Source organism: Lissotriton vulgaris, unplaced genomic scaffold (genome assembly GCF_964263255.1).
Source record: "Lissotriton vulgaris unplaced genomic scaffold, aLisVul1.2 SCAFFOLD_228, whole genome shotgun sequence".
In the NCBI taxonomy this organism is placed as follows: Eukaryota; Metazoa; Chordata; class Amphibia; order Caudata; family Salamandridae; genus Lissotriton; species Lissotriton vulgaris.
Window position 1 is genome coordinate 703,161 of NW_028252959.1, and position 14,562 is coordinate 717,722.

The 14,562-nt window shown below is 44.6% G+C and overlaps 1 protein-coding gene across 2 annotated transcripts in view; it reads left to right on the forward strand.

Annotated features, from left to right (window-relative positions):
• The window catches only part of LOC147661202 (serine/threonine-protein kinase Nek1-like), a 1,124,062-nt gene that overhangs the window by 75,549 nt on the left and 1,033,951 nt on the right, over positions 1–14,562 (forward strand). For both annotated transcript variants that reach the window (XM_086951243.1, XM_086951242.1), the window contains exon 2: positions 717–813. In XM_086951243.1, the coding sequence (XP_086807369.1) occupies positions 717–813 (97 nt within the window). The remainder of the gene's footprint in view (positions 1–716; positions 814–14,562) is intronic.

Here is a 14,562-nt window from a genome sequence, read left to right on the forward strand (position 1 = left end):
AAAATCTCTGCCCTGTTTGCATTGCTACCCAAGCGATGTATATGCTATGCCCAACAGTGCACCTATGGACTGAAGTGTTGAAGCAATCATACCCAGACAGAAATGTGTTGCACTTGCAATGTACCATACTGTTTACAGTACAACTAGTGTATCCAAGACTGCACGTACATACTACTGTTGGTTTACACAAACTCTTCAGATCTCTAATTCTCACCATGCTGCACTTCTCACAATCTACCCCTATTCTTCACCTACTGCCTTCTGTGCTGTATATGTCGTGCCGACAATGTACTTACTGCACTGTCACCCCTGCTCTGTACTTTGCTCTGTTCCTACTGTACCTTACGTTGCTGCTTTACCTGTTGAACCAATGTCTTTTGTCCCTGCTGCATTCTAGATGTACCTTATTTTCTTTTTGTTAAAAAACAAACTTTATTGTCAATTTGCACAGTAGGCGCAGGGCTTTGTACCCCAGAGACCACTGTATCCAGTTATATGTTTACAAGACAGCAATTGACCTTTTTGTAAATCAATGCAACCAAAGTATTAGACATTAAGTATCATTTAGGATATCTGCCCCACTGATCCCAACTCCCCCCCCCCTCCGAGCTGTACCTTATTTTGATGAATTACTGTCTACTTCACCAACCAGTGTTTCACCAATGCATTATCTGTGAGCTTTGTATTTACTTCGGAACATCATTTTTCTTTCTCAGATGCCAAGCAGGGAACGTCAGGAATCCAGGCGTGAGGTGGCTGTGTTGGCCAACATGAAGCACCCCAACATTGTACAGTATCGCGAGTCCTTTGAAGGTAAGGCTCTAATTATGAACTGTTTTGTCAGAATAAATATGCAACTTATTTATAATCATGCATAGTACAAGTAATTGTTATGCTTTGTATAAATATTAATTCTCAAATGACAAGTTTTGCTGAATCCAAAAGAATGTGTATTTGTGTGCCACCGCTCCTGTCGCTAAGGAGAAGGAGCTCTGTTGTTTAGTGTGTGCTGCTGGCTTTCCCCACGACTGATTCTTTGCTGCCTGTTCTGCGGGTACATGGCTACTGCTTTAGGGTCTTTGATGAAGCCTAGTGTTTCCCGCTATCCTTACCAATGTGATTGCTGATTTCCCTGCCACTATGCTATTGCTGAAGAAGATTCCGGGCTAAACTCCTGTGTTATTTCTGCTCTGCAGTTTTTACTGCTGCTCCTACCAGAGTATCTGGTTACACCTGCCAGTAATGGTCCACAGTCTCATTTTCCATGCCTTGCAGTCTGAGCATTTGTTGCCACAGCCTGATAGGTAAGTGTTACATATAAATTGCAGCCGTCCGAAAATGATCAAATTCTGTTATCTAAATTGTGATCTAGTGACACCATTTCTAAAGCACGTGCCACTCCAGAGGGACTAAAGGTGATGGCTAGGCCTGGGTGAGGTTCGTTTAGTTCCATTATGCGGAACGCCACCAAGTGACAAAAAATACTGCCACTCTACGAGGAGTTCCGCAAGCGGCGGAGTGCATTTGGTAAAACCGTTCGCGTAGATTTTCAACGCCGGCTGTTGGTCCCGCTCTGTAAAATCAGCGTGACCAGCAACATGCGCAGCGCAAGAGGGGTCTAATTCTTTTCTGCTTCTTGAGTAGATATTATACTTGAGATGCAGCTTCCTCAACGCGAGCAGAAGGTTTCTGAACACGGTCGGGAACATCCACGTCCACCAGCGTTGGGAAATCTGAACGTCCACATTGAGAAATTTCGAAGCGAGGTGGACTTTCCTCGCTCGCACTTGGCAACTTGACATTGGTCAGCGCGAGTGAGGAAAAAAACTCTGCTCCGCTAAGAGTTGTTTTTCGGAACTCCATGTGCTCTGCGGAGTGCGGCAAATTCTGCAAACTCCACGAACAGATCGGAGTTCACTGCCCAGGCCTAGTGAATGCCAGCATTTATGTCTATTTAAACGAATAGGTATTCAGGTTTTGCCTCCAGATTTATTTTTCCAGACATGTTTTTATTGAGTCAACATTCTGACAAACAGCTGCCTTTTGACTACGTTTGCGTTACACAAATACCATTTACTTAGAAATCTCATACTAACAGACATAAATACTTCCACATGGTCCATAAAGGACATCAGCTTAGTAGGTAGTAAAGTGATAAAGTAGGATTTGCCCCGCAACCGAATGCACTGGCAAGTAACAGTTTTGTTCCATTAACTTGGTCTTTCAGAAATTCAACATTATTCCTACATGTACAGATATCTCGTGCTACTCCCAATGCCGCTTTCTATTGGTCGTGATGACACTAGTGATCTATTTGATAGGCAGTGATCTGTATAGGTTATCTATATGCACTTATCGGCCCTGTTTTCTTCAAGCATCCAGTGTCAGGAGCGTTTGTCTGAAGCTTATATGAGACTAAGAATGCTCAATGTGTAGTTGTGCGAAATTCCAGTCTGTTCGAGGCTGCACTCCAACCAGCGGTTGATAGATGAAGGACAATGCAGAGGCCGCATTGCAAATGTCACTGGTACTGTCAGGCTTGATGCAATCTAAGTCCCTTTGGTGAACTGAATATCTACAACAACCTTCTTGGTACAGCTGCTTAGTGTCCGCTTTCAGTGTTGGGCCACTTTTCTTGCTTGTTTGCAGGTTGCAGCATCATCTCTTTTGTTGGAGAATATAGAGTCAGAAACAAATCTCCAAGCATTCTCCTATAAAGGTTGTGAATTGGAAGGGCTTATGTCTAGTCCTATATGCATTCCATGTAACAGTGCACCATCTCTTTCAATTATGCTGCTCCAAGCCACACTTCCAGGTTGGTCACTGCATTTGCCGCACCTCCTACCCGTACTGGTTTTACTGTGTGGTTCTATTTTTTCTTTGGATTCACGACATGCCCAACCACTCACATGGTAGGGCTTTCTGCACTCACATTGCTTCTGGCACACCCTTGCCCTCTACACAATGTTGTTGACTACTGGTAAAATGTAGCATGGTGTGTAAATGTGGTGCGTGTAACGCACATGTCATGCAATGTATTGTATGTAATTTTGTTAAAAACCTTAATAAACTGATTTCAAGCGGAAAAAAACACGTGCCTCAGGTTCTGGTAGATGTTTTTAAAGGTTCTCAATTGACAGTAGCACATTCTTGCCATTTCTAACCTTTTACTGATGCATTCACTGCAGCTAAATTCATGTGGATCCTCTTTTAGACTTTGTTAAACAGTCTTCCCCAGCCTCACTACCATTTTTAGGTCTGGTGTAAAAGATATCTTCAGTTGCCTTGCCATTTAATACATTTAAAAAAATAATAGAAAGGAGGTTTGAGTCTGCCCACATCAGTCTCTGCTTTCTGGAAGTGTCCTTCAAATTTTAGAGCAGCCCACCAGGCAGCGATGTGATATATGGAGTGTTGGTCATCATGAATGCTGACATTTTACCTCATTACATCTTCGTCTGCATATAGAATCAATGACCTCATGAGGGAAAAAAGCCAGCCTGGGATAGAGTTTGGAGATACATTTAATGCTTTTCTGGGGAACAGAGGGTATATTATCACTTTATGTGCCTTTATGTGGTGGCAAGAAGTGCTTAATAGCGGTGATTGAGTTAAAGTTGTAATGCTGAACATTCCTGACCCAAATTTCCCTGACTAGTGTGTTGTTTTAAAGTGATCTCCATAGTTCTTTATTGCGTGTATTTTCTGTGCCATAACACTGTTAATCATACGATTGTATTTGTTTTGTGCTGAATGCCACTTGAACTGCATTAGGCGAGTAGCATGCAAATAGAAAGAAGGGGCGTGGGTCTGGAGAAAGTGCACCTGAGCATTTTAAAGAATTATTAGCTATTAGTAAAGCATATGGATCGGCTGTAATATGTTAATGCATGTAAATACAGGCATGCATACATGTTGTTTGTGGGTGTTGGCATATTAAAAGTCTTACCTGTTTGATTTTGCTAGTGCGTGTTTCTTTTAGCATTCAGGAATGTGTTTTCATTTATTTAAAATAATAATATTGACTAACCCCCAACTAGCTGGAGATTTTAGAAATGTAGCAGGAGCTGGATTGAAATTGTTTCTATAGTTTATTTAAACCTCGTTATAAAAAAATCACTGCTTTGTTCTCTGTAACTGTTGTTTTAAAAGTAGAATGGCGTGTAATTAAAAAAAAAAACGGTTTTCCTCACCGCATTTGTGAACTATTACAGCAGAGGTTGGGGGTGGAAACAAGGGTACAGGTCTAGAATAATGTGGAAGCCTCCCTCCTTCTTTGGGCACCATAAGGTAGTGGGAATATCAACCACAATTTCTTCTAATGCAGGCACCCTCTCGATGGCTCCTGTGGCCAAAAGGGCCAACACTTCCTGACGTAGCAAGGATAGGTTGCCATCCGTCAGCTGGCATATTAGGGGCGGTGGGGGTTCCAGAATGGTGATGGAAGGGCATCCGGACGTACGCTGGTTCCCCCCTAAACGTGCTGCAGGCTGCCTGGGAGGTTGAGCTCTTCATAGTCTTTAACGATTGGGAATGGCAGGCTGCACCCCGATATCCTTCAGAGATTCATCGAAACGCACTTTTGAAATTTATTCAAACATGTATCCTTCACAAGGCATGTTGTAGCTTTTCAGAAGTAATGCTCGGGACACTATTGTCGAGGTAAAGCAGGTTTTATTTTGTGGAGCACTCGTCTCCTGCGTGTAGCCAGTATGCAGGTATAAACAGGAGTGAAAACGGTACTCCTCCTCCTTGTCGTACCCGTCTCCTAGCGACTCCTTCAATCAGCGGGTGTTCTCCTTCCACCGTGTCCCAGGGGTCGGATTGGAGCTTGGTTGTACTTGGGAACCCCAAAAAGAAAGAGGAAAACAGGGGGTAAGTGTTCCTGTGACGTAGTATGTTTGTAGGGAAAGGGAGTGATGGAGCAACCCAAACAAACCAGTGGTACACGTCTAGCGGAGAGGAGTGAGGATGTTGGGTTTTGGTTAGCTATATACAGCGATTGGTAAGGGGCTGGCGCCTCTATCCTTCAGGCCTCTCCTGCCTCCCTACCCAGCCCGCAAACCGCTCTCGTACCTGTGTTAGCCACGCTCCTCCTGGAGCGTGCCTGGGTGATGCGTGTTCCCAGTGACCTCATGATTCTCCCGCCGTCTCTGGACTCTCCGCCGCTGGATGTTCTCTCCGTATGCCTCCGTTCTCCTTCTCCGCTCTTCGTTACTCCTCTTTCTCCTCGCTCTTCTCGACCTCCGGTGATAACACATACCATCTTCCGGCTCTCGTCTCCTCTTGTTGGTCAGAAGGCTGAAACTTCTTCGCTGGGGGTGGAGTCCTTGACTACAGCGTCCAAGTTAAAGGGACCAGGGCTCATTTCTGTGGTGTCTGGTTGGGGAGAACAGATCCAGTCATTCTGTCGTGGAAAAAGAAGAGGTGCGATGACGTCCTGTACCTCCCACCAGTCTCTTGGTTGATCCGTCCTTTCCCTGGGTACACCCGCCCCGTGACACATGTTTAACCCCTCAGGAATTGCAGGTACTGTTTTTTACGGTCTACCCGACCTACCTATCTTCAATGCCAACAAGCGCCGGCCCACTTGACCCACATGATGTCGGAATGCAAAAGGCGTCAGTCTTTCTGGTCAAGGGGTCCTCTCTACCTTAAAACGATTACATACTAGCTGCTGCAGCACTCTCTGAGAGTGATCGACCTTGGAGGGCTAACCCTGGCCCAGAGAGAGCTAAAGTCCCCATAAAATTGTTAAGAATCGCATCCGATTCCATCACTGCTTTTTTCTTAATCACTACAAAATTCTTTATATTATATAAGGCTCCCAGTTCTCTGTTTTTACAGATAAATTCAGACAGAAAACCATGCATTTCCTGTGTGTCTGTATTTTTATTAAAAGCGGAAAAATACAAAAAATTGTGGTTCTAAAGAGTGACTTTCCATGCTGTCTGTTGTAAATTCCAAGACAACAGATGAGCAGGGGGAGTTAAAGGCAGGTTAAGGTATCTTTAAATACAGGCACATGTTAAAATATGTTTGTAGTAATTGCTCAAATTTACCTGCGGGTGTAGTGTTTTGCTATATTTGACTTCTAAATTTGCTAAAATGCGACAAGCATCAACATGAGTGCATGTTTATCAGTTAAATAAATGTGGAAATGTACAGTTTTTTTACTCCACTTATTCGCAAACCACAAATTAAATATGGATAAATACTAATAAGATGGTCCCAAAAATTACTATGGATAAATACAGACTGAAATGTAAAAAACAAAAAAGAAATACCATAAAACCAAGAGCCCTAATTATAAACCCCCAGTTGTAAGGTTCATATTATACTCCCAGAAAAAACATGCCAATTATCGACTTAATTAGAAAATGAATTTGCAAATTGTACCTTTCAACAAAAGAAAATAATCTTTCAAGCATGGTCTGAAATGAAAAGTGCATTAAATTTTGCATTGATTAAAAAAGGCCTTAGGCTTCTACTCAGAAACAACATAGTACATTTTGACTGGGAATTATGAGGTGGAGAATAAGATTTACGGTACTTAATATCAACATTGAAAATCTTTCATGAATCAACTAACTCTTTCTGTTAAAAGGCTCTCAAACATTTCTGCATCATGTTAGGGATACATATAACAACAAATTGTCCATCAACAATATCATCCATGCATTACTTGCAGCTCCCACGCAGAATTAATTTGTCATTTGGCTAAATCCTCATCTTGGGTGAAATTGTTTTCCAAAATTAATATATGTGTTATTAGAGCAGTGTATGCCAAAATATCCCATCACTATTTAAATTCATTAAAGTCTAACTGCCCTCTGAATCAGTTTCCTGAAATAGCTTCTCCAGTTTCAACGTTTTTTGGCAAAGGATAGCCTGCCATTTTATTAATTAACAACTTGTGAGTGATACATTTCACCTGCACAGGTTTTCTTTAATTTCTTAATTAGATCATCAAATAGGTGTCTAGCTAAGTGAGAAAGTATTTCTTGTCTCTTTACTGGATTACATAACTCTTTGAAATTCAATCCATTTATTTCTGCGGAAATTATGCCTTTAATACAACAGGTGAGGATTCTAAAGAACGGCATAATACACTGTGAATAAAATATGATATAAAAGTAGATTCTTGAAACTGCAAACCAGCAAATACATATGGAACATGAGAAATGTCGAAAGATAGAGCAAAAATAAGAGTGAATTCAACAAAATTCCCCACAAGTAAAAGCCACAATCCTACAACAAGAATGTATTGAGTGAATTGAAAAATTAATGTGGTGAGACTCCAAAGCAGAAAAATAATCTGCCTGGTCCCTGCAGTACCGACATATATATAAAAAGTTTATAAAGGTTCATAATGTGCTTTAAGAAGGCAGTGTATAATCAGTGCAGTAGAGAATAAAGATGACTGTCCTTGGAAGAAGAAACAAAACAAGAAGACTTACCCACAGGAAAGAAAACAAGACTTGTTTCATAAAAGAACAGCTCGCACTCCAAGGTAACAAAGACAAATTTAATAACAGTAGAAAAATCACTAGCACGTCACAAAGACACATAGGGCTTGATTACGATGTTGGGCAAACGTGAGACCGACAGAGCTCCGGTCGGCGATCCCGACACTCCCATTACAATGCGACCGCACTGTGGTGCGTTTGCATACTCCCATTTCTGTATGGGAGCTTGTGCTGCGGCCATTAACTAGCCGCAACATGAGCTCCCATGGAGAAATGGGATATTCTGTTAAGCCCTGCGCCACGTGGTTTGGTGCCTGCCATGCGGTGCGGGAATTAACAGGGGGGCACCATAGGTGCCCCCTCGGCACCCAACTGGAGGCCCTGGAGGAATAAGTGGGGCCCTGCTTGAGCCCCAAAATCGCTTTTCGACAGGCTTTCCATGTTTAAACGCCCAACATGGAAACCCTCTCAGAAACCAACATCGTAATCCCGACGGCGGAAATGTCATCATCCGGGATTACATTGGGGCTTCCAGGCCCGTCAGAATCCAGCCGGAATGAGTGGCCGGTTTCAATTCCGCCAGCCTACATTGTTGTCAGGCGGTTGGAATTAAAACCAGAGATGTCGTTTGGAAAGTCTGTGACTGCAGACCAACATCATGATCGGCCCCATAGCCTATAATGCAAGAGGGAAGAGACATATTGTCACATTTAATGATAATTATGACTAGCAATACATTCCTTCATGAGAAATACACCATCCTAAAAAAAATCATAACAGGCAACATAAAATGAAACGAGATATTAGTAAGCTTAATTTCTACCACAGTCCATCTACTCTCACTAATGAAGATGAATGAACTCCTGAATCTTCGCTGGATCATCTAAAGTGGTTGTCTTATCTTTTTCTTCCATTTATAGTTACTCTAGATAAGTTGTTTAAAAAAAGATTCTGTGATCAGACTATAGAATCTGTTTCACCTGCTTTGTAGCTGACAAGACTTTCAACAAATTAACGAACTGAAGAAAAATGTAACGATACTGCTTGAGCTAAAGTCTTCATTATATGATGAATTCTTCTGACAAATGTGGTGCACTTTTTGAGTATTAGTAGATATGGAAAGTTTGTAGCAATAGGACGTGGTTTTGACGTTTTTTGGCGCTTTTTCCTTTAATCATCCAGTGAACTGGAGATGGTATATACGGTACATGGATGTTTGCCCTATATTGGAGAGGATGCGGACCCTGCTAGAGGACCTTAAAGTCCCTTTCCTTCTGCCTTTACATGGTGGCGGGACCGCAATGTAAAGGCAGAGGGAAAGGGTCATCCTAATCCCAATGTTGGTTCCTGTGCAGGTACGGCCCCATTGTAGGGATTAGGCTCCGACCGCTGCTCGGACGAGCTCCTTAAGCCTGTTGCAGGCTGTGGCCTTTCCCCCAGCCCAAATCGATCCGACCGTCAGCCTTGTAATCCGGAGGTCGGACCGATACTCTGGATGCTGGACGAACCGCCACTGGCGGCCTGTCCGTGGCAGCCCACCTGACATCCTAATATGGCCCTTAGTATTTACAGAGCTTCACTACCTCTTTCATCTGATAAGTTTCAGCATCTCTGTGTAAGGATATGATTAATGATGAGACACATTTCTGTTTACTGGCGAATTTGTGAAAGCTCCTTTCTTTGTTTTAGCACCAATTAATTTGGGCAATATTTTGTTTCCTTTTAGTAATTTTATTTTGAAAATGCTCACACCTGCTACCTATGCAACAGCATTGTCAAACACACTTTTCTACAATATTTACCTAATCCATTTAAAGGTGCTTTACACAGTCTATCTCCATGTTCCCAGTCTCAGTTATTCATATTGTATCATATTTCATCTTCTATCCAAAACAGTCTCTCCAAGACAAAAGCACAAGTTTCAGGTCCTTTGTCCTTCGATAAACACTGAACAGAGGCAAGCACCCTTGCCTTAAAGAGGCACACTGGCCTCTTCCCTGATTTCCATCGAAGGACTTTTCTGTGCGAGGTCCATGCTCCATATGGGTTGTCTCTCGCAAAGTCTCTGGAATAGTGAGCATGGTATTCTAGGCAGGACCGCCTTAATAGCAAAAACTGCCCACGATGGCTGCGCATCCCGGGATGCTGGGAGTTTAGTCCTTAAGGGATAAAAACAGTAGGTTAGTGTGCACCATATTGATGGGGCACTGCAGCCACCACCGTCCTGTTCTACAGTTTGCATGCCTAAACCAGCAGATGCGAGGACTTCTGCGGCAATCGGAGATGTCATCCAATGGCCTCCCCTATAGTGGTAAGTTATCAGTCCCAGCAGTCTTACATGAGCCAGGGACCCTACAGAAGCAGGAGCTGGCTCAATCCCAGAGAGAAGTGAAGAAGCAGTCATCTGCTTCCTGCCTCTGAGGCAGTGTACACACATCAAAAATTGTGGGCATGAGCAGGTGGTGCTGAGAAAAAGCAGTGTGGCATAGCTATTCTGCTATTGAGACATTACCTGACTAAAAAGTCATACTTCAAATTTCCCCCAGACACTTCGCCCCCACACCCTGCCTTAAAGTTGGCAAGCATTCCCAACAGTGTTGTCTTCTCTAACTGCAGGAAACAGCTTGGAGCGATAATGTCAGATAGCCATCCCCCTGACTGCCCAAGCTAAGCCTCCAACAAGGTTAAATGCTCACTAGTGATATTTGTAACCACAATGGTTGGCCCACACAAGTATTGTACTTTCAGTGCTTTTAAGTTAGCCTGAATGAGGTTGTGCAACATACTACGGACGAGTCTGACAGAAGCAAACTAAAGCTGGAATATCCCATAATTTTCCCTCGTACATTAATACTTCTTCCCGTGTCCTCCTTCAAGGCCCATTCATCAACCCATGTTCATAATGTCTGTATGTCTGAAGCAGTGGGCTTGTAATTTAAATGCTGTGTCTCCTCAAATAACCAGACAGCCTTTTTTGGGTTGATCAAGGGTTTGGGAGAAGAGGAGTTGAAAACAGATAAAGGTCAACCATGGGTTAGAATTCCATGGATACGTGTACCTGTCCAATCTGTCCAGTGTTCATCTGTGTTCACAGTGGAAAGAGATGCATGCAATATTCACTATTTCTGACCTTCCCACACTGCTGCCCTTATGGAGACTAGGTTTTTTCTTATACCACTAACAAGGTCTGTAAATGTAGCTTCCCTATGCAGACCATGCTCTTCTATTCTCTAAGAGCAAACATGTTCATTCCCCACAATGCAAATGGGTGAGAGGGGTACAGCCAGTGTATGAGGGTGTGTAGTGTGTTTTTGGGTTTGGAAAGTGTTACTGATGGTGTGAAGGACATTTAAGGGGTTGGCTTAGGACGCTCAGAGCTTGGTTGGGTGTGCAAAGTGTTGCTTTTGCTGAAGGTGTGCAGGCAGAGTGTGGCTATATTTGGGAGCGTGTAGAGCATGGATTAAATATGGCAACATTTTCATGTGGATTCCTAAACATACAGGCACCTGAACCCTGGTGGTCTAAATGCATAAATATCTAAAAAGCAAACTGTTCGAAGAGACATGGCAAAACTCTTTGGGTCAGTACAAAGCAGGTAGGATGTCATACTCTTCCTGTTCCCATTTGTTTCCTGCCTTCTTCTTGTGGTGCCAAATACAGATAAACAGGCAATGATGTAGTGGTATGGTGAATTTCTGCATGTTTATCAGGCAGATCAATACTTCTTAAGAGAGACAAATGAGTTGGAGGGTGAATAAAAAATTCTGATAGATACTTCAGCAGATTCTTCACCTTTAGAACATTCCCCAGCCCAGGCCCCAGACTGGATCCCGAAAGATTTCGAAAGTGCTCCTGAGCCCCAAGTTCTCCTTCCCTTTAGCAATGCTGCAGCCTTTAAGGAGGCAACAGTACATATCTCTGGCACTCCTTTAACTTCCTCTTGTGTACCTTTGGGCCCCAAGGCTCTTCCCACTCAGATTTGCGTTAGTGGACCTGTCCTCTGTGCTCTCTGAACCCATCAGCACTGTCTCCGATGCAGAATTTCACCCCAGCTCCCCAACCCACATTAGTCTTGCCTTCATAAGCGACGATGCAGGCGCCAAAGGAGAATCTGGTACAGACTTTGATGTTTGACTCTTTCGAGCGCGAGCTCTGAATTAGCTACAATACACTTGGTTCTATTCAACCTGAATCTGATCCCATGCCTTCATTAATGCAGATGAAATCTCAGAGGCTCCACTGTCTTTTTGGGATCAGACTCTGACCAGAGTTTGCAACCACTCAGATGACAAAGCTGGGGAATGAGATGTTTAACCCCAACCCCCTGGCAAACTATGATTATGATGACCGCCTTTACATCGTTTTACATGAGGATAATGGGCTTGATACCCTCCCAGTTATAGGGTTGAAATCGCCTCTTGAACTCCCAACAGAAAAGAGTGCTTTCTTTGCTATAGTAATTCGACAAGCAGCGGTGGTCCAGGACATACCGCTGTCTTCAGAAGAAGTCAAAACAAATACCCTTACTGAAGGTTTGAAACCTGGCCAACCTCACCTGAGCCAGTGAATGGACAAATGGCTAGATGACATAGACAGGCTCCTGGGACCCTGATTTCCTTGCACAGCACCATATTCCAGATTTCTGATAGCCCAGGCTTCCAATACGATGGTGAACCCCAATCATTTCCCCACAGCTACCCCAGATAAATAGTCAAAGAGGATTGAGAGACTCAGAAATAGAATGGTTTCCTCGGTTAGCATAGCATTAAGGTCCGTAAATGCTGTATATTTATTGGGCCAATATACACATGCCTGCTGGGACATGGCCAGCGAGCTCTTACTGGCATCACAGAAGAATGTAGGGCCTTCTAAGCTAAAGACATTCAAAATGGTAAGAATGTGGTCAAATACGTAATTCACTCTGACCTTGATACTAATGATTGTTTGGGACAAGCAGTTGGTGCTCCGTCGCCGTGACTGGATGCGATCCACAGATTCCTCATGGGACGTACAGGCCTCCCTTATGGCTATGCCTTTGGGTGCCTCACATCTGTTTGTCAAAAAGACTGATTCAGACTTCGAACTCTTTAAGACGTGTACGATCATGGCATGCTGTCAAGGTCTTCTGACCCCTCCCAGTTTTCTCAGCAGGTCAGGAAATTAGAAGGCTTCTCAAGAGCAGTTGTCGTATAGGCAGTGCCAGTCTCTCCATCCCCGCTCTCTCCCCAGTCACCATAGTCCTTTCGTGGCTTAAGACAGGGATCTGGCCGGCAGCCTGCATGTTATCTAGGGCATAATCCCTCTCAGTCCCTTTCCCCTGTGCCAACAGCCTCTAAGCCTGTTTATTGGTGCACAGCCAACCACTGGTAGTCAGACTCCAGTACTTTTTTCCAGGGTGGCGATCCAGCACATCTGACAGAAGGGTCCTCCCTATCGTTCTGCATTGTTATGCCCTACTGTTTTTTTTACTTCACTGCACTTCCCTCCTACACCAGAACAGCTCTCAGAAGATTACTGGTCCATTTTGATGCAGGAGATGTGAGCTGTACTGTCCTAAGGAGCCATCGTGAGGATTCCAGACTTTCGCTCTTTTTGTATTCGCTGCACAAACCATCCCTGTTTGAATCACCTGCTGTGATGCCATTTGTGAGAATGTGGCTTATTAGTTGAGTTGGATTGTGGTCCACCACAAGTAATTAAAACCCTATCTTGTTATGTCCAGGTAAAGGTCAGTAATTTTAACCTGAGCTCAACCCCTTGTAGCTGTAGCACAGAGCACATAGGCTTAACTTAGAGAAAATATGTAAAGTGTTTAAAAGTACCAACAGTTAAAGACAGAATTGCTACACAATGAAAACCGAGACGGCTGTGACCTTGTGAGGCTCTGGTAGTTGTAGCCTGTATCTGCTTTGAATCTCTGCCATCATCGCCCTTAACCCAAGACTGAGGTCCGATAATACCTCTGATCGTAGGGAGATATTGAATGTGGGGCTCCTCATGGCTACCTTCTGTCACTGACTGGGGCCGCGGGTGAGCCTGAGGCAGGCATCACCCAGTCCCACTGCTCTCATCAGTCTGCTGAATTCTGGAAGTTTATTCCGTAGCTGGGGCCGAGACTCACATGGCCTCCTCACTGCTGCCGCCCATGGATGCCACAAACCCTGCAATGGCGGGCCTTATCCTTTGGCATACTGCGGCCGCAGCCCTTCTACTTCCTTGCTAGACTCCCGGGGTAGATGCTGCCTCCCCTCGTGGCCCACACCATCACTTAACTGCCATCACTGGCACGTGGTGAGGCCTGTGTCATCTGGAGCCTGCCCTTCTACCACATCCCCACCTGCGGGACATTCTGGTTTATGAGTCGCAACAGCGGACTATATGGGGTCCCTTGGGTGGGGTCCCCTCCTCCATTCTTCATATGGGGGCCGTAACACCATTACCTCCCCTTTGCTGCCTGCTGTGAGGTACCGAGCTCGTATCACTATTGCTCGGGCATCTATGGGGCCTGCAGTGGTGCTCTCTGGGCCCCGACATAACTTGCTGTTACTGCGGGGGAGGTCCTGGGCCCCATCCACTGAGATGCCTGTGAGTCCTCGTTTGCACTGCCCCCGTGCCTCAACTGGGTGGGGCCTTAGGTCTCTTACACATGCTGCCCAGGGACCTCCGCCATAACCGCCTTCTAGTGGCCCCCTTCTGAAGTTCTCTCCAGGCTGTTTACACTGCTCCAGCTTGGCAACTTGCTCTACTCCCCATTGGCTGCACCCATATTGTGGTGCGGCACCAGGCAGACAAAAGTCTAAAAAGCAAAAGCTGCTCTTTGAACAGATAAACCAACGAGGAGCCATGGCTATCACTCGGACACTGATGAACCCCCGATTCTGGAGTCCGACACCACCACAGACATTGCCGCCATCATGGCAGAGCTCAAGGCCAGGTTTCATGCCATGAATGCCCTCTTTGACACCCTGGCTGGCCCCATTGATCGCGTGGGGGCGTACCTAGATCGTCAGAGTGCAAGGATTGACGGCGCAGAGGAGGGCATCTTGAGGCGCTACCACTGCACGGAAACTCATAAATGAACTGGATTGTATCC